The sequence below is a fragment of the Halictus rubicundus genome, chromosome 16, assembly GCF_050948215.1.
Source record: "Halictus rubicundus isolate RS-2024b chromosome 16, iyHalRubi1_principal, whole genome shotgun sequence".
In the NCBI taxonomy this organism is placed as follows: Eukaryota; Metazoa; Arthropoda; class Insecta; order Hymenoptera; family Halictidae; genus Halictus; species Halictus rubicundus.
This window is the reverse complement of record NC_135164.1, coordinates 2931612-2957968: the sequence shown is the minus strand read 5'-3', so window position 1 is coordinate 2957968 and position 26357 is coordinate 2931612. Positions and strand designations below refer to the sequence as shown.

The following is a 26357-nucleotide window of genomic DNA, read 5'->3' as shown; positions in this document are numbered from 1 at the left end:
CAATTTTCCACGCGGAACGACGTGTTTTGTAGTTGCTTGCCCTGTGTTCAAGGTTTTAATGAACTTTCCTTGCCGCTGTTTCGGAACAATAATCGTGGCTATTTGGAAAAAGGTCCGACACAATGCGCACGGGCGTGTGTACGGGCGCTGTAGATATCGAAATGAGAAAAGTGTCGGTGTATCGATTTTTCGAAATTAAAAACCAATGCACAACAAAAGAATTTCGAGTCTGTAACACAGAAAATTCTGGCTCGAACGTTCGAACAATTTCGAAGGAATACTGTGGAAAATCGACGAGAACCATTAAACATTCTTTTCCGTTGAAATTCGAGAAAGCATGCTCTCGACAGTAAGCTGCTCGCAGCAGAAATATATTCACGCTTTTGTCACGTATTCAACGTTTCCCGAGGTTTTAGTTGCTATATAAATATTTTTCTCCCGAATCGCCGAGCTTCGCCCCGGGAGAAGAGAGTTTGCTCTCCGCTTTAATCGCGAAGACACGAGTTTTGCGCGCTATCTGAGGTACTTCGGCTTTTGTCGAAAATTTTAATCCCGGCAGAAGTAGAATTTTATGCAGGGACAGATGGAACGCTTTGTACGCGGAGAGACCGGCTTTTAACACGGGGAAAGACCCAAGTTATTAGAGGCTTCACTTCGTAACGGAACTTGTAACGCGAAAATGTAAAAATTCATCCGTTTGTCTGCGGAAATTAAAGTGTCGAACACTCCCGCGCGAAAAACGACGGAATTATACGAACCTGCGCAATTTTTATCTCACTCTTTTCCCTCCAGGTAACTGTTTTAAAAAAGTACAGAAAGAGAGTTACGTTTCAATTTTTATACCACTTTCGCAAATGTTTGTATCGTCAACACAAGCGCCACCGTCTCTCTCGTAATTAAACCGCCCCCTCCTCTAGTCTCGCGCAAACACAAGCTTTTTTCTCGGTTAATGATTAACCTAATTGTCGCACGATTAAACTTAATGACAATCATTCGCCGTCCAGCTGGCACGAGGCGGCGCGCGACGCCGGCCGAAAACACTTCTGTTCGGCGTCGTTTATTTAATTAAACGGCGATTCAGGGTGTCGAGTGCGCTGACATTAATCCGGCGAAAGCAATTTACACGCTTACAGCACGCAACACGGATTTTCGTTCGTGTGTGTCAACCCGGTCCGCGCGAATCCAGCTACCGGCGGAAGATCGCGATCGATTTAATCGTGCTCCGTCCAGGCGCGCCATTAATCGAATATCGTTCCGGTGTTCTGTCTACGTGCGGCCAAGTTCCGCTCTCTGTATTTTTTCTCGAATTACTTTTCTCTCTTTTCGGGGCAATCGCGGAACAGAGTTCAATATTAAAGCTAGTCCGTCATAATTTTCCGAAGCCAATTTCTCAAAAAAATCATTTTTTCAAGAATTTTTGTGTTTGTCTTAAGGGCCCGGAATAGTCACGCGACTTTATAATTAATAATTTCCATTCAACCCTTTGCACTCCGAATTTTATTTCATTTTCGTTACCAGCAGCTCCCAACGCTTTTAAGTATTAAATTTGATATTTACTTTAACTAAAAAATAAGGCAATTTAAATAAATAAAGGATGAAACAAATTCACTTAAACACCAGTTTGATTTACACTATTATCGTATTTTGAAATTTTCAAGGGTATATCTTTTGAAACAATTTCCAGGATGCAATCCTGGTTTTATTTCGCAAGTTTCACAAAAATAGGTGGTTTCTCTTCTTCCTCCAGGTATTTTTCTATTTGAGCAAATTTTTTTCTATTTGTCCTTATTTATTTCGCGCCTTTCACTCATCGTAAATATTTAGAGGGTGACAGTTATACAGTTTTCAAGCTCCGAGCAGGTTGATATAAGTTACGTAAGTTTTCTCTCGCTTAATAATAATAATAATAATAATAACAATAAACCGGGTCGGTAGTAGCGTCGGTAACGTGTGCGCGACATATATTTATTTGGACATGAAATAATGTCGAGTGGTACTCGACAATGGAGCTCCTGAGATAAAAACTAATGTCGAGTCACACTCGACATAGGAGTGCAAAGGGTTAAGTCTGTGAGTAAACTAGTCACATTTTTTGCTCTGTATTATCGATATTATGATTTCTGACGCCAGAAACGTGCTTCAAGTTTTCGGCTTTATTTCGCAGAGAATAAAATATAGCTCAATTGGTAGCCGGAGGTATTTTCTAGCTACTCTCGATTTTATCCATAAAACTCATCCAACGGCATAATAATGCTTGAATTCCACGGCACGCGGGTCGTCAATTTTTGGCCTACTTCGAACGCTTATATTACCAAATACCTGCATAATCTCGGCAGCTCCTGACCAGCGCGCACTAGATGGAACCTTTCTCTTTCGAACGAGCCCTTTACCAGCGACAAAATGTTCTTATATAAGGACGAAGACTTGAGGCACGTAAAACCATTTTTTGGCGGTAATGTAGTCACTCTACCTTATCGCGAATCTACGAAGACCGAGCCCTTAAAGAACTGTAGAATACGGAATAGATAGTAGAATTAGAGCTACTTGAATTACGTTGGGATAAATGGAAAATTTTCGTACGAAACACAGCGAATTAAGTGTTGAATGAAAAATAAGTGTAACGAGATAAATCGTTCGCTGATTTCGGGGGTCTTGTGAGACGGTTAACGAAAATGGAGAGCGTCCGTAGTCTATTCATTATGAACATTATTATGCCATAATTAATAGCGAAGGGCAATCTGATACCTCAAGCAATGTAATATCCACAAGTGCACACCCTCAGCACTGTTTGATTAATGCAGGTGTCGCAGTTGAATGTCCTTTGAAATGGTTCAATTGTTTCGCCGTTAAGACTACACCGGCAATAAACATTAGACTGCGCGTGATGTTTATAAACGTAAATTAATGGTTTTCATGTGCAAATTCCGGAAAACAAAAGACGGTTGTAACTCAATATTACCGTTTAAAGCAATATTGCGCGGGCTAGAAAATATATTCATTGCGCAATCAACACGCGAGTCGAAACGTGAATAAGTTAGTGATTGTTAAATTGACATTCGGTCGGTGCAAGCGTGTAGCCTGTTTATCATTTCCATTAAGTAGTTGTCGATATTCAAATCAAATGAAATCCTGTTCGGTTCGCGAACGCGTTAATTTATGTTAATCCGAACGATGTTACGCTTACGAAGATTTAAATCAGCATGCCAAATGACCACATATTTATTATTTAATTTATTTAGCAGCGAGAAAATATGAATCTAATAGAAATGTTACGGTCGTTCGAAATGATTTCGACTATACTTCTCGTTCTGCACGTACTCACGATTTACGTATCTTTGTTAAATTAAAAATTGATTTATTTTCATCATCCAAGGAACTCGTCAGTTTCAAGTAACATAAAAATAGCTCTTCGAACGTGTTTTCTCGATATTTGTCCACAAAGCGGGTCTTTCCAGGGACATATATCGGCTAGGAGATACTATTCACGGAAAGATTACGCAGTTCGCAGGTTAAAATTTTAGAACGATACTTCAGCAACTCGCGTGATCACGAAAACACGGGTCTAACCGTAACGCAGAAAATTGTTTATTGCACGGCTAGCGAAATATGCGTAGGAACGCCGTCATACGGACTCGCGCATACACAATACTGCTACGACAACCTGTTGCAGTAACAATCCTCAAGTAATTTTTGCCGGAGGCTCTTGTAATTCTTTCCGTTCCGTGTTTCACAGTCCTCGGGCGCTTGTGTTTGTCTCCAAACTTGTGCTATAATAAACTTCTTTTTCGTCGGTTCTACTTGTACAAAAAGTTTTGTTGTTAGCCTATCCGGCAACTCCAAATTACAGCGTTTCACACAAACTACCCGCGCACATTTAAAGATGATCACATTAAATGGATACTTTTAAAAGGCCCCATCTATTCTGACAAAAACTAATTTTGGAAAACTGTTAGAGTCAAAAACTCTTTTGACTCGGCTAATCCACACGAACCTAAAATAATATGAAATAACTAGGGTAAGGGAACCAATTACTCTGCCTGTATTAGTTATACTTATTTTTAAGGCAAAGAGATATTAAATTTTTTTCATTAAACTCGGTTAATCCTCAGTTGAACTACATAATCGAAGTTCAAAGGGAGACGGTTCTAATATACACGAAACGGTGTAATGAAAGTTTCATGCGTTCGCCATGTTGTATTATTTTCAGACGAAGGAATGCTATCCTCCCGGAGTACCTATTCGTTTTTTTCTTTTCTTTTCCTTTTTTTTTCGTAAATCCGTTATGAAGTCCGTAAATGTAGAGGATATTAACTTCTCACGGGCAAATAGGGTGATACAGAAGTCACTGAGTCTGCGAAAATTATTTTCATACTGCCCGCCTCTATTTTCTCGTCGTACCGTACGATTATTTCGTCCTTTATTGCGGGTCGTAAAGGGCAACTCTCCTTTTTGTGATCAGCGGCGAAAAATGAACTCTCTCGAGCATGAGAATGTGGAAGAGCCAACGCGAACCGAGCGTAAAAAGTAAAACTTTCTTACTGTTATCTACGTCATTTTCGCGTAAAAAAAATAAGCAGAAGATCCTCCTAATGAATCCCCTCGGGTATTTCGGTCCGAACGAAATATAAATTCTCTGTGCATTTATGCTAGTATATAGAATCTGTCGTTGTGCTAGAGTTTGCGAATGAATAAGAATTTGTTGAAATAACGCTCATCAACAGAAATGCGTCCGCGCGTGTGTCTCAAGTTTCACTGTTATTTACGGTAACGCGAGCAAAGAACTGTCTCGAAACTGCATCGATGTCTGTGTGCGGTTTCCGCTTGGGACCTCGAACTAGGCTAATGTTCATCGACCTCGCAAAAAGGTATCGATAAGTGCCACAGAGGAAAAACGACCTCGCTGCGAGAAAGGACCTCCAGCTATATCCACACGCAAAGGACACTCAAAAGACACTGCGGTCATTTTTACTGCGACGTTTTGCCGTTACTATTGGCAGTTACAATAATGTTACCTTAAAAGTTCAATCTCTCCGTAATAGCACGAAAAAGCGACACAAAGAACATCACAGGGGACACCGACGATCGATGATACACACGAGAAAGTGCTGATTTATCCGGGGATCATTTGTCAGACAATGTACGCACAAATTAATAAGAAGACGATCTTCTGTGGTTAAACTTCACCTCGGCAACCCAGAAATTTTTAACTTTATTTAAAGTAGTCTTGTAGATCTTTAAGAGAAAATGATAAAAATCCCAGCTTTAATGTTAGGGATTCACTGGGTCAACAGTTATATGTGTTTGAAGTTGAGCGATTTTAAGCGTTTCTTTGAGTTTCTAGAAGAGAGTCCTAAGGACTATAAGGGATTAGTTGCTAGTTACTAATTGGTGAAAAGTGCAATTACTTACAAGGACGGCATTGGTAAGCGACCTCGATGTACTTCGGGAGACCGGGACACGGGTCACCCTCGAAGGTCTTTGGACTGGTGTTGAACTTGCATTGCCTCTTCTTCTGACACACCTCGACCACCGTCTGCAACAGTGAGTACTAATGCGTCATTCAGATGACCCGCTCACTTTATGATCAAGCTCGATGTGTACTTAATCTAAGGGGATAACACAAGATTTGTAACGCGAAATCGAAAAATTAAAAAAAAAAAAGAGAAACGTCTGTGCGATTTTACTGGAATTCTGTTTGCAAGTATTTCACGCAGCGTACAGTACATGTTCACACCGAAATACATATTTACTGTCTATACGATTGTACGCTTTCCGCAGGATCATCGACAAACGCAAATACATTTCCGATGACAGACGCGCCGATTGTTGGTCGCCGTACACTTGATCGATATTAATAGCGATACGTTACAATCTGATAGCCATTAATTTGATGATTAATTTGCTTTTCGGAATCATCTGTTGCAGCTCCGCGGCGAACATATTGGACATCACTTGAACCTCGCAGCATACGGATGCACGTTACAAATGACTCGGCGGTTAACTGAAACCGGCGAAACGCAGAGATACTCGCGCGCATAACTGTAATTTCCTTCGGTTAATTCTATCCGATTGGACGAATTAATTTCCCGTTTGAAACCCATTAGACGAACGTGAAATCGCCGATGATAAACAACTGTCGGGAGTCAACTAAACGGCGTGACAGCAACGTTTCAATGCCCGTGATTTACTATACCGATCGTTGTGCGAATTAACACTTTTCAAATTCCTTTCTCAGCGATTAAAATCAGTTGATTATCGAATTCAAATAAATTTCGACGCAATCGAGTTAATTTCTCAAATTTAGTGCGTTCGGTTTGTGAAGTGCACATTTGCCATGTACAGTTGCCAAATTTTGTAAAAGGCAATAACCACTCTTCTAACACATTTCAATTTGCCTTTGTCGATTTCGCGTCAAACTTTCATAAAATTGTTTGACCGAGCGACAAATTTAACCAATTTTTGTTTTGCAAAAAGTTACAAAACAATACAGTTTGTCCGGAAATAAATCGCGATACTGGCGTGAATTTGGCGACTTTAAAAGGAATGTATATAATTCAAATAACTTCCCTTCTGTTCTAATTGTGTTGACAAATTCTTTTTTATTGTAGAATGAAAACTGAGACTTCCAAAACGAATAAATTTGAGATTTTGCGAAATCGGTACTTTCTCCGTAAAATGAGTTGTATCAATGTTTCAAAACCAATTCTAAATCATATCTACAAGTCGTACGGCAAAAATTCCGAAAATCAAACACGAACGACAGCAAATTTGCCGGATTTGAAACTATTATAGTTGGGCTCCTTCTTCGCGGCGCGTTCTGAAACAAGCGGAGGTGGAAGAAGAAGAAGCTAGCGGCAGATGCGTTACCCTACAAGATCACGGATGCAAAACAGAATTGCAAAAAGGTGGCTTTCAAGGAGGGAAACCGAGGCGAGACGAGACGAGGCGAGGCTCGTCAGAGGCGTGCACCGTGACTCGTCTTGAATTTCGCGCGTCAACTTTCAAAGTCCGTTCATTAGGCGGACGAAAAACTCCATTAGAGGGTATCAGCGGACGCGTCATTGAGGCGGTTTTCTTTTTTTGCGCTGTTAATTCCCTTTTGCCGGGCGTGTGGAGCGGCTCGACGATACGAACGAACGAATGGCGAGGGAAAAACGGAAACGGAAACCGAAACAGAATGGAGAGAGGCGGCACGGCGGCCGACAAAGGTAAAAACCGGAGGGGAGTCGAGTTGCGTGCGGAACAAGAGGAGGACAATGCAGTCTCAGAAACGCTTTGAAGTCCGCTCGAAATTAATCTGGCAACACGGGTTCGGCCGGTCGCACTCGCGTCGCCCCGTGGTGGTTATTGCAACTAATCCAACCGAGACGAGCGAAAGAAAAACCATGCGCCTCGACGTAACCGGAAACGGAAACGGAAACGGAACGGAACTGAAAAAGGAAACGGCCCGCGCGGAACGAGGTCGGGATTCGTCTTTGCCGGTCGGTTTCTATTAACGTGGCCACTTAATTTTGCGTGAGCAACCCTCACGGCGCGCTCGAGGACCCCTGCCTCTCATCCCTTGGACATCCGCGCGCCCTTTTTATGAAAATCTCCGCGAGCGGATTAACGACGGCTCCAGAAACTCGTAAACGAATCTCGGTGACGACGCGACGACGCGACGACCTCAAACGAGGCGAGGATTGCGCGGATGAAACGGCTGAAGGGATTTCGACGATACTGACTGGCTCTTCTTTTTCCTACGCCGCGGAAAATGCAATGAAAAATGGCCGATACGCCGGTCACCTTGCACCGCTACCTCGGTATTAACTCATTAAGTCCCGACCAATGAAATGGGACCACATGCATTACGATAGAAGCGATCCTCCCTGCATTCCCCCCTCCAAATTGGACCAAACGACTCGAGTCCATTATTATTGAGACAACCATTAAAACTGCATACATTATAATTAGACTGCGGATTTTATGCATTTATGACACAAACGGGCAGGTGTAATTTAAAACAGCGAAAACGTTAGAAGAATTTAAAGATACCATTACATTGTTTTCGACCTATTAAATATATTAACCCTTTCGCTTCGAGCGCCGGATATATAAGTACCATCTGTGGCAATGATGAATTCATCTTTATCGGCAGAACATTTTCTGTTTTCTGTTTTCAATCATTGTTTTATTAAGCATAGTAATTATTTAAGACTTAGAAGAACGTATATATAAAAACCACGCGCACTGTGCACATTTCTGGCGCATGCTTCCGTTCGGTGACGGCACTTCGGCGGACTGGACTGTCGAAGCGAAAGGGTTAAGAAAGAAAATCAATTTCTATTTCACTGCAGTTTGTTGCAATTGAAATAGAATATTTTTATCTTGCATAAAGATCCGCAGTCTAATTATAATTCTAGAAATATTTACTCGTTTAACAGCAACCGAATTTTTACAGTAGGTGTGGGCGTCCCTGAGCACTATAGTTTTACGAAGATATTATACTTTCATTAAGGCGCACATTTTCTAATTAAGAAAGCGGAGGAATTGTTTAATGGATCGTGCACGTATATCGACTGTATTGTTTCATCGGATCGGTTGGTTATTCAATATACACATATTGCCTCGCTGCAATTTTGACGATTGAAAGGCTCTTCGGCCGCGGGTATAATGAATAATTAATCATTTAAACCGAAGATCGTGTCCATTGAACGAATTTATTATATATTTCTGCTATATGAAACATTTCGATTGGACGTAAAGTGTTTATCCATTGTACAGTTGCCACTTTATCCGGGAAAAGAATTTTCATAAAGGTTAGCGCTCCATTATGCACGCGTTTCATAACGTGACTCTTCAAACAGAGTAAAAATTAAATTTGAAGAGCAGTTGGGCGGAAAGCTTCTTCCCCCCCCCCCCCCACCCACCTCCTAGAAACTATATCGATTCTTTCTGGCATGAAAGGGTGCATTTTAAGCAGAGGTTTTTTTGGTCCTAGTGGAATTCCGGTTTGATGAAAAGTTTAATAGGTCCGGTATCGGCGGAGGAGTTCATTTGAGAACGAGTGCGAGCAAACAGAGATTATTCAAGTTTTAATTAAGAAAATTTCATTTTCGGCACGGATTACGTGAAAAAGGCTGCTCCTCCGATGGAGGGGAAGTTTACCGTCCCGGTTTTTGCAATCTCGATATTCTCCAACTGGGAAAGTTATTCGTCCCGCGGAAACTCGCTGCGCTCTCAAAGATATTGTCTCAAATTCCTCGAGTCCTGTTTTCATAGAAAACTTCGCTGACCTTCGTTCCGACGAGCATCCGAATGGAAAATCAGCGGAAATTTTTATCGCAGAGCAAGTAAATTACCATAGTGCATTAAAAAATATACGATTTCATTAAAAAAAAAAAAAGAAAAACAAAGTTCACCTTCAAATGACCTCCACCCGTCCGCATAGAAAAAAGCTCTAAGCTGATATATTAGGTTGGCAAGAAAGTAATTTCGGTACTTTTAGGTGAAATAAAATCCAATTTTTTTATCAAAGCAATGAACTTTAATCAATAAAATATTTTCCATCCTGTTCTATGATCTTTTGCCATCTTTCTGGTAGCTTCATAATTCCGCGCTCACAAAACTTCTGATCCTTTTCGGTGAAAAACTGCTCCAAGTGCGATTTCAGACCATCGTCATTAGTGAAAGTTGTACCATTCAAAGAGTTTTGTAAACTTCGGAATAAATGATAATCTGATGGTGCAATGTCAGGGCTGTATGGTGGATGTGACATCACTTCCCAACCAAGCTCCAATAACTTTTCACGTGTTACCAAAGATGTGTGTGGCCTAGCGTTATCATGGTGGAACACGATTCCTTTGCGATTTGCCAATTCTGGCCGTTTTTCTTTGATTGCTATGTCCAGTTTTGTTAGTTGTCGACAATAAACATCTGAATTAATGGTTTGGTTCCTTGGGAGAAACTCAAAATACACAATACCTTTGTAATCCCACCAAACTGACAACATGATCTTCTTTTGGTGCAATTCAGCTTTCGGCGTGGTTTGGGCTGATTCATCACGCTTGGACCATGATCGTTTTCGAGTTGTGTTATTGTTAACAATCCATTTCTCATCACCAGTGATGATTCGCTTCAGAAAAGGGTCGATTTCATTTCGTTTGAGATGCATATCGCATATGTTGATGCGTTGCGTTAAGTGAATTTCTTTCAATTCGTGTGGAACCCAAATATCGAGCATCTTAACGATTCCGAGACTTTTTAAACGATATTCTATAATTGTATGCGAGACATTTAACCTGTCTGCAATCTCTCGGACAGTTATATGACGATCCGATTCAATAATGGCTTTCATTTGGTCATCATCAACTTCAGACGGACGACCAGAACGTTGGTCGTCTTGAAGTGAGAAATTTCTAGAACGGAATTTTTTAAACCAATTCTGGCACGTGCGTTCTGTTAAGCGATCCACATCATAAACTTCACATATATCTTTGTGAGCCTCGGCAGCTTTTTTACCTCTACGGAAATAAAAAAGCAATATGTGCCCATAATGTTCGTTTTTGCACTCCATGTTCAAATTAACTAACAATTTTAATCCAAATTACGTGTAATTTGCTTCAATAGTAACCTAAAAGATGCAGTTATGAAATGTCAGAAAGAAAACAAATGCAACGTTAGCAGAAGTCAATCAAACAAAACATAAAGCTATCTATTAGTGAAAACCGAAATTACATTCTTGCCAACCTAATAGAAACGAAGGACACATTTCGTTGTTGAAGCAGATCTGTTTTGTAATGTGCCAGAGAAGAACAACTGCGAAAGTGAATATTTGCCGATAAAGACATCCGACGAGCGGCGACCCTAACTCTCGGGCGAATATTTGCTGGAGCGGCGCGCGCATTTAATTATTCGGTTTCTCGCTATGAAAGTGGGCCTGTTTCCATGCATTTCGCGTACGAATGAGAAAATCTCCCGCAGGGGAAATCGATTTCCGGTACACATCGAAGAACACGTTCCCGGTGCGTTCGACCTCTTCTATCCGCGCGCCCCTAGCACGCTCGAACGCTTATCCCTTGCTCCATTAATTCCTTGGCTAACGATACGGACCTCTATCGTTCCGGAAACAGGATATCATCGGAATCGACGGAGGCCGCAGCGCAGGTGCGCGCGGGAAATCACTTCGATTTATCGCACCCACGCGCGACCCGTTCGATTCCGTGTTTTCCTTTTTTCGCAAGCCGATCAACAACAAGCCTTGTTAAACTTCACCTTGACAACCCAGAAATTTTTATCCTTTTTTATATAATCCTGTAGATCTTGACGAGGAAATGCCAAAAATCCAAGTTTTACTGTTAGGAATTCGCTGATTTAAAAGTTATGTTTAAACTTCGGTGATTTTAAGCGTTTTCGACGGGCAAGGGCGCCGCCATGTTGCTATGTACGCGTCGTCTAACGAGCGAGGCCGCTAGATGGCAGCGCAAGCACACGGTGATGTCGATAACTTAAGTTCGCGAGCGTAATTAACATCGAAATTAAATAGAAAGTTATTTGTTACCATCGGCGTGAGATACAGAGCTGTGAAATAAACTAAAATTCGGCTTTCCGTCGTTACATGTGCTATAAATACGCAAAATCCGCTGTCTAAACGTCACGAAGTTAATGCGCTTTGTCGTCCAGTAATTAATTCAACGGTAAACCTGATAAATTGGATTGTCGGACTCTTCCGCCATTGTGAAATCAGATTGACTTTTTAACCGGCTGTCGTCCTAACGGGTAAAGTTATACATGTCATCGAGCCGTCATTGAGCTAAATGAGTCGGCCAAACGACGCTAAACGATGGTTCGAATCCGTTTGACTTATGCAAAGCGGATTATACCAAACTAATTGCTCTGGACGTTCAACAAATATAGTCACTTCGATCGAATCTACGCGGTCACCGATATTAAGGACGCTCAGAAGACGATCTTTTTAATAACTAAATCCTCTATCTCTGTATAATTAGTGAAATATATTTTCGAAGTACAAAATGATTTGTTCGTCTAATCGGAAAGAAGTTGTCAAACTGCCAACGGAGAAAATTCTGTTTATATTTCTCGTTTTCCAAGATGCACATCTTTATTACTGCAAATGTGGCTCACCATTTGTCATGATTACAAAGGCGATTCATCCAACTGGTACATTCGAGCTGCCCGAAGACCTGGAAGATCTTGTAGCGATTCAACGATAAACGATAACATGAGATCACGTCCTGTATGATCCCAGACATCAATTTATCGTGATCTCGAATGACGGCGAGGCCATTACTCTATTGGAATCGCGGCCGATGCACGTAAACGATAAAAGAACAGCTTTGGCAGTAGACGAGTGTGACATATCTCAGACGGAAATTCCGATCGCGTCGATAGTTGCCGATTAGATCGAGTCGTAAATAATTTCCACGTTCAAATAAAATAAAATTGAAGAGTATGCGTGCATGGAACACGAGCGAGAAATCAATCGACTAAAAATTTCTTCCTAAAAATTAGAATTTCGAAGAAGATGGCGTTGATCGCGGGTCGTTAAACTTTTCCCGCGCGACTTTATAGCGGCGTGAACCGAGCCACCATTTTTTCTTTTACGCAACAGCATAAGTCCCGAATAATACCAATAAGCGTGCACTTCCAGGGCCGTAAAAATTTTATTTTTCTTCGACCGGGCGCGAGTCGACCGAGCGTATTACGATAGAGCTCGTATAGCCTTGGCTTGCTATAATAGGCACCGTTTACGGCGCACGTTCACCCTTAATGCCGAGATAAAAACAAAAATTCAGCTAGTCGATCATCGAGTTTTATGCTTTACGGGGTTGGAACTACTCAGAAATCCGATTACGCTCGGAGATTATCTGTGCGAGCACTTCTATTTGTTTTGGAGATCTGTTCGATACTTTATACGCTTTTTATATCACTTTGTTTTTTACGATGAATTGCTTCAGGGAAGTGTATCGGAAAGGGGACTTGACAATGCATTAGAAAAAGTTCATTTCTCACGGAAAACTCTAACTAAATTATATTGACGTGTTTGTTATATTACGGTATTCGAAATATGCATCAATAAATCGCTTCCTTTCGACAGGCTATAAATGTCTACGGTTAAATCCAGCAAACTCCTCCGGCAAATGGAATGTTTTATCGGAGGATACTCGACTTGTAGCTCCTAAAATAAAAGCATCATTACTAACCGAACTACGTGATTGGATCACAACGGTTTGTTTCCGAATTAAATTGTTACTTCTCATTTGAATTTCTTGTTTCGACGATTCCCGTAGCTCCTCGAGATCCTCGAGAACGGCAAGCACCTAAAGACCCGTGCAGTTTGATTATTACGCAAGGCAACGGTTATTAAGTTACTTCGAATCCGTAGGAAGTTACAGTCAAAAAAAGAAAACCGTGATCCGCTTTGCGAATACCGGCGCGGCAACTTGCAGCAATTAAAGTTCGCTTGTACAGATGAAATACGCAGTTAATATTGCAAGGGGCTACGAGTGTCCGCGTGGAAGAAGAACTTGCCGACAAGAACGCGATCGTTACCGGTTTGATTCTCGAACCTCCGAGGGAGCGGAGGCGCCGACAGATCGGTTCCCAATTAACTGAAATTTTCAAAGGGCAGTAGCGAGCCGATCTTCATGGGCAAATGCGCGGCAAAGGCTGCCGCGTTTCGTCCTTCCCAAAGCGCGACGCTCGGGTCGCTTTGGGATTAACGTCCACAATTTTTGTCCGCAACTCTGTCTCCCAGGGACGGCGGGTCTAGCCGCCGTCGGCAAAAAAGCCACTATAGTGGTTCGTACCGTTCAATCCGATACTTTCCACGGACGCGCCACTATAGTGGTGTACCGTACTCACTGATGGTTTCCACGGACGAACGCGCCACTATAGTGGCGTACCGTACTCACAGATGGTCTCCACGGACACGCCACTATAGTGGCGTACCGTTCTCATTGATGGTTTCCACGGACAGACGCGCCACTATAGTGGCGTGCCGTTCTCACTGATGGTATCCACGGACGCGCCACTATAGTGGCGTACAGTGCTTAAGAGGTTAAAGAAAGTTCGCGTGGATCATTAGCGGTTAAGAACGCCTGCGCGATCATCGGGCGATATCCGGCGAGAGGAAAGGGGAATTTTGAACGTCTGCCAAATATCATTTTCCGGGCCGGCGCGGGCCGGCCTGGGTGGAAAACACGGGAACTTTCTCGAGTGGCTCGTAAAAACCGTTTCCGCTGGAAAACAGCGTGCCGCGGGCGGTTATAGAAATCTCGGGAGAGGAGCGGAGGGGTTCAAACGACAGGGATAGGGGCGAAACGACGACTCCGAAATTATGTATTATGGTTTAATTAACCCTTCGTCGGTGGATGCTGGGTCGTACGCCTTCGCTCTGTTTTATACCATAGTTTCGACCCGACGACGCTCGACTCCTGCAACTTCGCACAGCTCAACAGGCTTGCAAAGCAAGCAAGACGCTGTACTTGCGAAGGAAACCGTTCATAAATACGAAATGTTGGGAATTGTTAATCTTTTAACGGGCTGACCCCACAATTACGAACACTTACGGTGACGTAGTAATAACAGCCGAGCAAAGTTGAGATGACAAAAATTTCACCGCAATTAATATTGTTACACCAGTGTAAATACTACGGCACAACGAAGAGAAAATTATTTGCGGAGAACTGAATGCAAAACGAAAACTTTTCATCTTAATTGCGACAAAATGGAGAATATTTATTTTCTTTCACATAGAAGTGTTTTCAAATTATCCTAATATTTTTATCATACAATCCCCCCTGTCCGTTCAACGTAGAAGAGAAACGTCACAATTCACAATTCATCACAATCACAATCACAATCACATCACATCAATCACATTCACATTCATCACAATTTGTCATGATAAATTTCGAACGTAAAATTGAAAAATATTCCAGGAAAATTCAACTTGGAATTACCCGGAAAATCGAGAGTATAATTCGCTATTTCCATACACGTTCTGAAGCAGGTGCATTCGTCGAGAGGCAGCTCAGAAGCCGAGGTCAAGAAGAGAAGCAACGAAAGAAATAATCGAATAGAGGGATGATCTGCGGGGATGAATAGCGTCGGAGGCGACTGCAATATCGTTGGTCGAATGCGAGAAAGTTATTTTATTTTCGCCGCCGGCGCTGCACCGAGGATCGCGCACAATGGCCCCCTTGCGGGGGCAGTGAAAACGCAAAATAAGAAATCAATAAGAAATCGTCGAACCTCTTTCCTGACCATTGGACAGCCGTGAAAATTTCTATTGTAGCCCCATCGATAAGTTATTATCGCCGTGCTCGTGACTTTCGAGGGTTCTCCCGGATCTGAAGGATCTCTCCACCATTTGTGCTTGAATTTGCCAGATCTTTTCGAAGATTGCATTGTCATCGGAAGATTGTGGCTACCGTTGAAGAAACAATTCGCTACACTGAATTCTTATTATTTCTTGTCTTGTCTGATGTTTGCAAATTGCAGAGAAAAAACCTATTCGCCTTGACATTGTTCCACAGTGAGCCGAGAGTTTATGGCATATACACTGATTGTTCTATATATGTCGCCAAGACCTGGAAGATAAGCGTCACGGGATTATACCCACTACCGCGGGGTGCACCCCGTGAGGGGCCTAGAAGCTAGAGAGACCTCGGACGCAGAGGAGTGCGAACATAACACGACTCCTGCACGATTCATGACGCTGGCAAGACCCGTGTCGTTGACATATATCGAAAATATATTGAGAAGACTTTTCGTTTGAATTTCGGCGCAACGAATCGAAAGAAATCGAAACCTGCAACGTCGTCTTGAACAAAGCTATGAAATGTTCTTGAATCGGCTCAATCATCCGCCCATAGACGCAGGAAAGTGTAAACCGACGAAGCGGAAATTTTCTGACAGTCGTGAAAAAGGTCGGAGCGTTAACGCGAACGGTGTCTATGAAACCTGGAAACACACTTCGCGTTTCCAATTGTTACACGAGCCAACGGCGAAGTAAAAAAGGGGAGTAAACATACTCGCGCGCGATCCTTGAAAGGGAACCGAAACATTAAACTCGTTCGCGGAGATCAAAAACCGTGCATCTCGATGGCGTAAAACGAGTGGAGTGCGGGCGAGAGAGAGAGAGAGAGAAAAAAGGAAATATTTCTTCTCAAAGCACGGTTAGGCAAAAGATTCACGAGTCGGCTGGTAGCGAAATGACTGGAAGCGCGCGGTAAGCAACCGCGATTTTCGTTTTATTTCAACCGCGAAACGAAATGCGGAAAGAAAACCGGGTGGGTACGTCTCGAGAGCCATAAGCGCGCGCGCGCGCGCCCGCGCGAAACGTTGCTCTTTTTTCGGTCGGAATTCAGTGGCAATTGAGAGTCCCGTCTCGGCGAGACGAAGAACGCGGGGGTGGCTGCTGCTGAACGAGCGGACCGAGGAGGACGAGGCGATAGGGGATCGTTGCCATTTAAAAATCCACCTTCGAGAGATAATGGGTGCTGACCTGAAAACGACACTCCGGTGTTTCCTCGTGCGTGCGCTCCGCGCAACTTGTTCGACAGGCTGGCAACGCCGCCTCGGAACACGAACCTCGTGCGCACCGCCGCCGGGAAATCTGACTTTCAACGACGAGCGGCCATTGCCCATTGCTTCGTAATTTCTCTCGCAAATACCGTTCATGTTAACACTTCGACTGCCAAACTAGAAAGCTCAAAAATTCCACGAAACCAAAGCAAGTTATTTAATGAAATAAAAATTGAAAAAATTAAGTGTATGATATTGAGTAGTCCTCCTTTCTTGCATTTTACAGATCCTAATCAAACTTGGTACAATGAATCTATTCACGTAAAAATTCATTTGAAAACCTAGACAAATAATTCCGTCACCCACATATGGGTGACATGGCAGTGAACGTGCTAACACTTTCACCGCCAAACTAGAAACCTGAAAAATTCCATAAAATCAAAGTAAGTTTTTTAATGGAATAAAAATTGAAAGAAATTAAACGTATGATATTGATTAGTCCTTCAACTTTCTTGAATTGTACAGATCCTAATCAAATTTGGTACAATGAATCTATTAACGGAAAAATTCCTTTTAAAACCTAGACAAATAGTTCAGTGAACGTCTTAAACAATGTCCTTGCGCCAATGCCCAACGTTGCCAACTCAAAGTTTCTCTCGAAATTCTTTTCGGTAAATTTATTATTTTTAATTACAAAGATTTGCTCGATATTAATGTTCGTCGAACTCGACATCGTCTCCCGTTTTCGGTCAGAGCGCAAAGGAAAGAGGATCGCGCGATTCGTGTCCGATTGGTAAATAAAAGCAGAGCGAGAGAAAGAGTGGGAGTACGTCATCGGATTGCAACGTACACGAGACACTAAAGCCCGATACGAAATCCCGGCGCTGAAAGGGTCTTGCTCGAAATCTTTTTCGGGAGGGGGCGTTCCGACTGCTAGAGCTTACAAACCTAAGCAGAGGTTACGAGGGTTGAACCGTACAAGGGTTAACCCAGCGGAGTGGATCCGGTTTACGATTCCTTCCAGCTCAGTACTTCCATAGGGTAGGGGAAAGGTTGGGGTGCTAAGGCAATCGACGGCGTCTTTTCTTCTGGATTAGAAATCAGGGTTCCGCGAGAACCCAATAAATAGAAGATGGCAGATAAACTTTCGGGGGGAGGGAGGAGGTGATGGTGGTGGTGGTGGTGGTGGCGGTGGCGGCTGAAACGTCAAAGCTGAAACTTCCTACTGCGAGCTGTTCGTTGAGCACTACCCCCGTGTGTACAATGCTTTACGATGGCACTTTTCAAGTTACTGCCGACGTGAGCTTTGTTTACCTTCGGAAAGGTTCTAAAAGAACGTTTTCGGTAGCGCCTGAATTTGAAGGGAACCTACAGAAACACAATGCGCTGCACACCGCCGACAAGAACCTACGTGACAGGAAATATTTTCAACTGAAATTTATCGTTTTATCAATAATCTTTGCGAAAAGAACGCCCGATAGCCATCGCTTCGTCTTCGTGTACTGAATATATTTTTTTCTTTTTTGCTCTTGGAGTTATTAGTGACAAACACATTTGCGAAAATGGGTTCCCGTTAACACGCTGAAATATCGCTTAATTGCCTAAAATTTGCACGCAAATGATTATATTACGATCCTGGATAATACGGTGAACGTGGCATGCGAAACGTTCGGGCGAAAGTCCCACGTTGATTAGAGTTCAGATAATACTTTAACATGAAGTTTCTACAGCAACGCGTGTTCGGGTTAATATCGACTTATCTCGGCCATTGTATCAAGGTAATAACAATCAGCTGTCCATAGTATATTGTGAGGTGAAATTCTCTGAGCAACATTCTCGTTAACCGTTTCTCGTACGTACAATGATGCTCGTTCTTTTAACGCGAAATTATATTTTACTCGTCGTCGGTGTTTAACCATCGAAGTGAATACAGACACACGATAAATGGAAACTTTCTTTTTCTACTAGGAAAATGTCAAGCACGGAGAAAATAGTACCGCGAGAGGTTAATCTTGCGATATGAGATTTTCAAATACGAAAATTCAAATTATTTGAAATATACAAGATGAAAAGTACTCGACAAAAATGAAACATAACTCGAGTAGAAAAATTACAAAGGGGAGTTAAAACAGTAGAAAATATTTCACTGTTACGCTCAATTGCAGCGACAAAGGGGAAATTACATTTTAATTGTGCAAATAATGAGCGGAATAAAAATTTCACCTGTACGAAGAAGCACATATTAAAGTTCACGAGAGTTCTCCGCGTATCTACGTGATTTATCACGAATTTACATTATAACGTATTTTAAGGAACGTACGTGTAGGAAGAGTAATCAACTGCGTCATTTATACGACCATAACTAAATGAAATAAAAACAGTGATGAACAAAAGTATTGGCAGAGCACCAAATTCCATACACTTTCATTGAATTCGTAATAATTGCCATTCAGTGTCGTGGAATCTGTTGCCAATATTTCTGTTCACTCTATATGGTAGCCGGCGACTAGGAAATGCTAATATTGACGCGTGTTTTCTTGATACGTACCTGCAGCGATTGGGGCCAGATGCACGTGTGATTCAGTTTGTCCCCTGCAAGCGATGACGGATCGTAGGAGCTACACCTGCCGGTGCCATTCGCGCCAGCCCGACCATATTGAGCAAGTGCGACGGTGATGGTCGTGCCCGGTGGACATTTCAGCGTCATCAACTCCTCGTCGCAGGCTGCGCGCTGGTAGGTCTTCAGAGTGCCTGATAACAAGGCTGTCGTTTCAATACCGTGCCCGCAGAACATAAAATCCGATCGTGGTTGCGCGAACGATTAATAACACCGGCATATTCGTACGGCGAAATTCAGACGGAAATTCGCTCGAAAGCGCCCGGCGAAGGTCATTCGAATTTTCGATGTATAATAAATCCGGGTAAAATCAGTTTATGAAATTATTCGAAAGAGAACGAAGCCCAGACAGAGGAAATGATAAATGAGAAGAGAAACCTCGTGAAAAATATAAACGGAGGAGGAAGCAAGGATACACGGGGACGCGGGTGGATCGATGACCCGTAGCGGTGATCAGTTCCGAGGGATTCGAGGTAATTAATGAGTGGCTCAATCGGGGATCGTCCGAGCGGCGATGTATCGATGACGCCCCGGTGTCGTTTCGTTTACACGCGGTATACAAGCGGCGACCGAAGCGGGCAGGAGAGGGCCCGGCCGATGCCGATGCCGATCGGGGGCCACCCCGGTTGCGGAATTCGGGACGGGCGAGTTTGCACGCGGAACCGCAGACGTTGCAGCATTTCGTTCGACGGGAATCCACGGGCCTCGACGGTAAGAACGAACACACGACCAGAGACCGTTCGACGATCGTAATCGCCGCAATTCCACGCCGCAATGCCGGAGCACCGGAACCACCCCGTCGTTCGTCGCGCGAACCGGTCACGATTAATTTTCGGACGTGCCCCGCGCGTCACGTTTCCAGTTTTTCGGATCAGTTCCGGTAGCGGGGTTTTCGCGAATTGAAATGTTTGGGAAATCGAGAGCCGTGGGAGCCGCCGAGAGATTTTGCGAATTGAAAAACTCGGGGATGGAGGGAGCAGCGGCGTCGGTGTCGCGTGAAAACCGATTGTTTGCGAGCAGTTTGTATATAGCAGTTTGGACACATAGCGTGAAGGAATCCGGGAAATAATCGGAATTTTGGCGAATCGAAATATTGCGGAAAATGCGAGTAACAACGGGAATCACAAAATTGAAATAATATTAACGTGCAGAATTTGTGAGCAATGTGAATTGTGACGTGAAACAAAATTGCAACGTGGAACAGCGTGCGGATTAAACGATTCACCGAATTGAAGCCAAAGAATAATGTTATTCGATTGTCGTAGTAGAAGCAAGAGCGATAGAATCGAAAATAATAGTGAAATGTTTAATGAATTATTAGTTTAGCGTTAAAAGAGTTGAAAGCGTCCGAGGAAGAAGCAGGTCAGCCGTTGACCCAGCAAGGCGTTTGGGAAAATATTAGTGTATCAACGCGGTCGCCATTGACCGTGGTTTGTTCGAATGTCAGACGTGGTTACCGTCACCGTGATTTATTAACGTGTCATTGTTGTCACCGTTACCACGGTGTACCAGGCATTGTGGTCACCATCGCCGCGACACATCGTCGCGTTATCGTGGTCACCGTCACCAGAGTTAATCAGCGTGTCGTTGGTACCATGCGGATTGTTAGGGTATCGTTGTTGTAATCGCCGTTCCCACCACCAGTATAGTCGGCGAAATGACGACGCATGGTAACGCGTGGGTCCAAGGAGAAGAAACATGAAAAAGAAAGCAGATCAGCGTCTGTTAGCAAAGTGTACCGATAGTTACAACGTTTGCGTGTATTTGGCACCCCCACAGTAATTCCCCTTTTCAATTTTGATCGTGATTAAAAAATTAATTAAATTCTCCCTGATATTTGAAAGTGGCACGCGAGTTTCTTTTTTTTTTTGGGCCGACTGTGCCAGTTCGCCGCTGTGATCGATCGGTTCAGTTCAGCGTTGTGTAAATCAAGAAAGGGTTTCTTCGACGGTGAAATCCGGAAACGATATCAAAAGATTTTTCGATTGCCTAACGGATCGCTCGCAGACCGCATGAAAGGGAGAAGGGGCGCGCGAAATACCCCAAGGTTCCCGAGCATGTAGGACGATCCGATGGATCGGGGTCGAAGTAGCGAAGTCGATAATTCACCCGACCAGACAAGTGCTCTTGAAGGAACATCTGCCTGACGCCGGGATCTTTCCGAGTCCGTTGCTCTGCCTCCCACATTCGCGAATCGCCTGGCAAAGCTGCGGTGGAGCGCACTGTGAAGCCTGTTAGCCGCCATTTGTGTCTCCGCGGAATCGTAATTTCGTTCTCATCGGAGAAAAGTAAATTCTCCTGTTGCCCCCGGGTTTAATCGTCTTTTCGCACTTTGAACTCGAATGCCGGCTCTTAAAACAATTTACAGAAGAATTTACGGTACGCAAATAGTTGACTGTAATGGTTGCGTAGGTTAAACTTCACCTCGGTGAACCAGAAATTTTTAACTTTTTCTTATGTAATCCTTTAGATTCCGGTGAGAAAATGCCGGAAATCCAAGTTTCAATTCTAGGAGATCGCTAGATCAGCAATTACGCGTGTGTAAATATGACCACTGATTAGTAAAAAAATTCTGACTTTTGAAATGGAAACGTGATTTTCGGGAAACAGTAAGTGCTGCAAATAACGAACATAAACGACGCCTATAATTACAGTATATATTTATCAAATGTTTACAATGTAGAATTGCCGGCGAGCTTTATTAAACGTTGTTTCAGTTATGATAATCGAATCGGGGATACGCTTGAATTTCAGTCGAATGAAACTGTTTGTGTTAACGCAGAGATATGGTTGAACGAGCTTTGGATAGCAAACACCCAATTTACTTATGCTGTTTATTTTATATTTCTGTTTGTAGTACCAATTTTTATGGCCTCCTGCAGGAGTGAATTTTCGAACAGCGAACGCTCTGTTTGTTGGTGTATTTATCTTATGTTTTCAGTTGATATTTCCCGCGTAATTTTGCTTATTTTCCGACAGTAATTCTGGGTAATATGACAACACGAATCATAATATTGTCGATCTTTGTAAACAACAACGTACGTAGCCGAAGTTTACCGATTTTAATTTCGTCAAAATGATGTCTACAAGAAATCGGCATTTCAACATTTTTGTTTCATTTTTTAAAATTCCGTGTCGAGGACAAAAATTCTGAAAAAATTCATAGATGCGCATTTTAATGGCTAAAATGTGCTCGACATTTTTCAGAATTTTCAATCGAAGAGGATAGGAGAAATCACAGAAAAACCTGATTTTCTTTGTCACCCGATTACTATCCCTCATGTCGACATACAGGGTTCAAAATTGGCACAAAGTACTTTCTTTCGAGAAGCTATCGAATGGCCTATTACATTTTTGCATTTGGAAATGCACATTATTCACAAGACGACGCGACGCGATGCTACGCAAGTTTTCTGGAAATCGAAGGGGTCCACTCGAGTAACATCCCTTGTAAGTTCCGACCATTGGAAGTTGGTGCACGGCTTTACCCTCTCCAGCAACTTGATGCTCGAGCTGTCGTCCACCGCTCCACCCTTATCGACTATACACCCCTCTTGACTTCATCACGATGCTTGCCGGTCTGTCTCGCTGTCCGCTAGGCGGTGGCATATTTGTATACTTCGGGAATGCCAACGCTACAGCTGTCAACCATAAAAACGAGTGAAGCTCAGTGCAAGGATCGATGCTATCGTCCCTCATTCTCCTTGAATTATTACTTACTTTTTAAAACCGATTAGCAAACCGATACAGTGATTTCTCTATATATGTCGTCAAAGTCTCGATGATAAATGTCGAGGAAATATCCCCACTACCGCGGAGTATGCTCCGCGAGGGGCCTCTGACGCCAAGTACAGTAAGTAGCAAAACTGAACACACATACGACATTTTAACAAAAATAATTTTTTATTCAATATTTGCATGTAGAATACAAAAGAAACAGAATACTTAGTATTATCTACAATCTTTTGGCTTTTCAAGACAAACTTAACATTTGTGATATTATTATTTCGCTTCATACAATTTTTTTCGTGTAGTCGGCTTTGCACCGCAACTAATTTTGAGTAAACATTTCAGATTTGCGTACACGTAATATTTTGTCCATGAACCTTTAACCTTGATAATTGCCTGAATACGTTTAGGCATACTTAATACTACATTTTCGGAATATTCTGGTGTAATAGAATACCACTGTTCCTGCACTCTTTGCCACAAATCAGTTATCGTTGTTGGGGGAGCAATATATTTATTCTGTAACTTCATTTTTAAGTATGCCCAGACATTTTCAATCGGGTTTATGTCTGGACTTTGAGCAGGCCATTCCATGGTTTGAAATGGTTCACTTTGCAGCCACTTCTTTACACTCTTTCCACAATGCCCAGGAGCGTTTTCATGTTGGAATACGACATCACACTCTGGTACCGGCATATTTTCAATTGTTTCCAGTAAATTTTTTTCTAAAATATCCTTATACGTATACTGGTTCACCCTATCTTCTATTCGATGTAGTGAACCTACACCGTACGCCGTAATGCACCCCTACACCATAAGTGAACCACCACCAAATTTTATTGTTTCCTTCACATGACGCGGTAAAAGAGGTTCGCCTTGCTTCTTCCAACACCAAGAACGTCCATCCGATGAAATTCGATTGATTTTAGATGCGTCGGAAAAAATTACTTTTTTCCATTGCTCTATATTCAAGCTTAAATATTTTCTTGCAAAATTCAGACGGGCCTTGACATTCTTTTTTGATAGAGCAGGTTTTTTTTTCTTCTCAATTGCTGTAAAATTGGCTTCTGTTAATGCCCTTCGAGCCGTCCACCTACTAATTTTCTTTCCAACATCGCTTTCGAATAACTTGCAGCCATTGATGCCGTCGTTGCAATTTCTGAAGTAATGTATCTCGACAATCTTCTCTTCTCCTGACAAGATAATAATTTTGGACGGCCTCCAAAAGATGCAGGGACTTTACTACAGTATTTTTACCGTATCTTATGTACAACTCCCTGATTGACGACAAATTTTGTAGCAATTACTCGCGTTGATAAACCCGATTTTAATTGGAAAATGATATTATCCTTCATATCTTCAGATAATGGCTTCATGATGTTATATTGATGCGTGTTAACGCATGAACAACGATAAACTAATAACTACTGCACTCCTGGTAGCGGCATTGACCGTGATGGACTACCAAGATGTTTACAAAATCTGTGTTTACAGTTCCTAATCCCGAGAATCTTAGTTCGGTGCAAAACCGACAAGATCGGTGCAAAACCGACAAGATCGATGCAAAACTGAAAAGATTGTAGATAATACTAAGTATTTTGTTTCTTTTGTATTCTACATGCAAATATTGAATAAAAAATTATTTTTGTTAAAATGTCGTATGTGTGATCAGTTTTGCTCCTTACTGTAGTATAAACATAACACGGCTCGGGCATGTTTCCTCGACGATACAGGTGGCGTGTTGCTGACATATATCGAGAATTCACTGTAAATCCCGATCCAACGCGAAAGTTCCGTCACTTTGTTTTATTCTATTGTTTTGTTTTTTAATACCGGTTATAAAGCGTGGCGGAATCATTGTCCGGAGGATTAGCGGCGCGTAATTACGCGCGGCGCGATCGCGTACATCCGGGGAGAGCTCGTGACAGCACTTTTTTTGTCGCGGCGCGCGGCGCCGACAACATTTCAATCCTTTCTACCCTTCACCTCGAGTTTCAGCGGTGCTGTAACGCCTTTATGAGGCCATTTCTCAAACTTGCAATATCGCGCCGCTCGTTCTTCCGTCTCATTAACTCCACGCGCTCTCTTTGCAAGCGAGCAAGCGCGTCCAGGGGAAGATCGACCGCGGAAGACGGTACGCGGAGCACATTCGCTCGGACCGGAACGCGAATCACCACCGCCCGAGGCGGAATTACTTTCCACAGCGATTCCTCGGCTCGGGACAAACTAAAAAACTCTAATTTTCAAAGTATAGAATCTAAACTTACATATAACATTGTTTGCGAAACTACCTCTACAATTTTTACTGAATACCACAGCGAGGAAATCGAAATGTCAGAAACGGGCGAGACACTCTGTATAAATCCTTTAAAAATACGGGGTGTGGCAGGACGGCTGGTACAACCAGGCAGGGGATGATTCTACATATAAAACTAAGTCGAAAAAAAGGAATAACATTTTTTCGTTTGACGCCTGGTTTTCGAGAAAATCGAGTTTAAAGATCCTCGAAGTAGAATTAGTTGGCCATGGTCAGACGATTCCTGGCTAATAACATGCGTATTTGCTGCATTTTCAAAATCGGTTTTCTCGGAAACGAGGCGTCGAACGAAAAATTGTTATTCGTTTTTTCCGACGTATTTTTACATGTAGAATCATCCCCTGCCCGGTTGTACCACCCGTCCGACCACAGCTTGTATAGTGATACGAAACAATAATAAGCGGTACTCTATTGTATAACGATTGAATCGTCGTGGCTGAAGTAGCCGATAAAAATGAATAATTCAGCTGAATGCGAGGCGAAATGAAAGAGCTTTAATCTGTTTCATGGGTTTGCGGTCGAAGATTACATTGGCCGGAAAAAAAATAAAGAGTGGATAAAGGTGGGTCTTCTCGAAATAGCCACCATTTTATATCGCCACGGTATAGGACCTATTCGGTCGTAGAATAAATTCCTGTGGTTTCGTATGTATCCTTATACGTACGTGAACGGTTTTCCGAAGCACATTCGATACGGCAGCACCACCACCTTTCAGGTTTTTATAACAAGCGTTTGAAAATTAATGATTCTGTTCAGCTTCGTTTCGAAAACAGCGCAGTATATTTTTCTCTCTTACCTTCCCTTTGGCATACACACGGAGTCTCTTGAAATATGTAACACCGGAAAGGAAGAGTGCTTGATCTGTTCCAATACGATTTACAATAACGACGACTCGAACACACCTACTTTATCATAATCTAAAACTACTCCAACCATTACGGGATTTTACTAATTCGAATTTCACTAAGCCGGATTACATACACAAGGGCTTAAAAACTTCACCTTGGCAACCGAGAAATTTTTAACTTTTTTTTACGTAATCCTGCAGATTTTTGCGAGGAAATGCCAAAAATCCACGTTTCAATGTTAGGAATTCACTGGTTGAACAGTTGTACCTGTGTAAAGTTGAGAAATTTTATTAAACCTGTATTTTATTAATTTTTT

The 26357-nt window shown here is 42.5% G+C and overlaps 1 protein-coding gene across 3 annotated transcripts in view; it reads right to left on the bottom strand.

Annotated features, from left to right (window-relative positions):
- LOC143362102 (uncharacterized) overlaps positions 1-26357 on the bottom strand; it is a 333420-nt gene that overhangs the window by 82157 nt on the left and 224906 nt on the right. The window contains exons 2-3 of one of the 3 annotated variants that reach the window (XM_076801952.1): positions 19079-19281; positions 5410-5548 (exon numbers count right to left, since the gene is read on the bottom strand). In XM_076801952.1, the coding sequence (XP_076658067.1) occupies positions 5410-5548; positions 19079-19281 (342 nt within the window). Of the gene's footprint in view, positions 1-5409; positions 5549-19078; positions 19294-26357 lie in introns of all 3 variants that reach the window. The other 2 variants (XM_076801951.1, XM_076801953.1) reach the window with 2 other exon arrangements.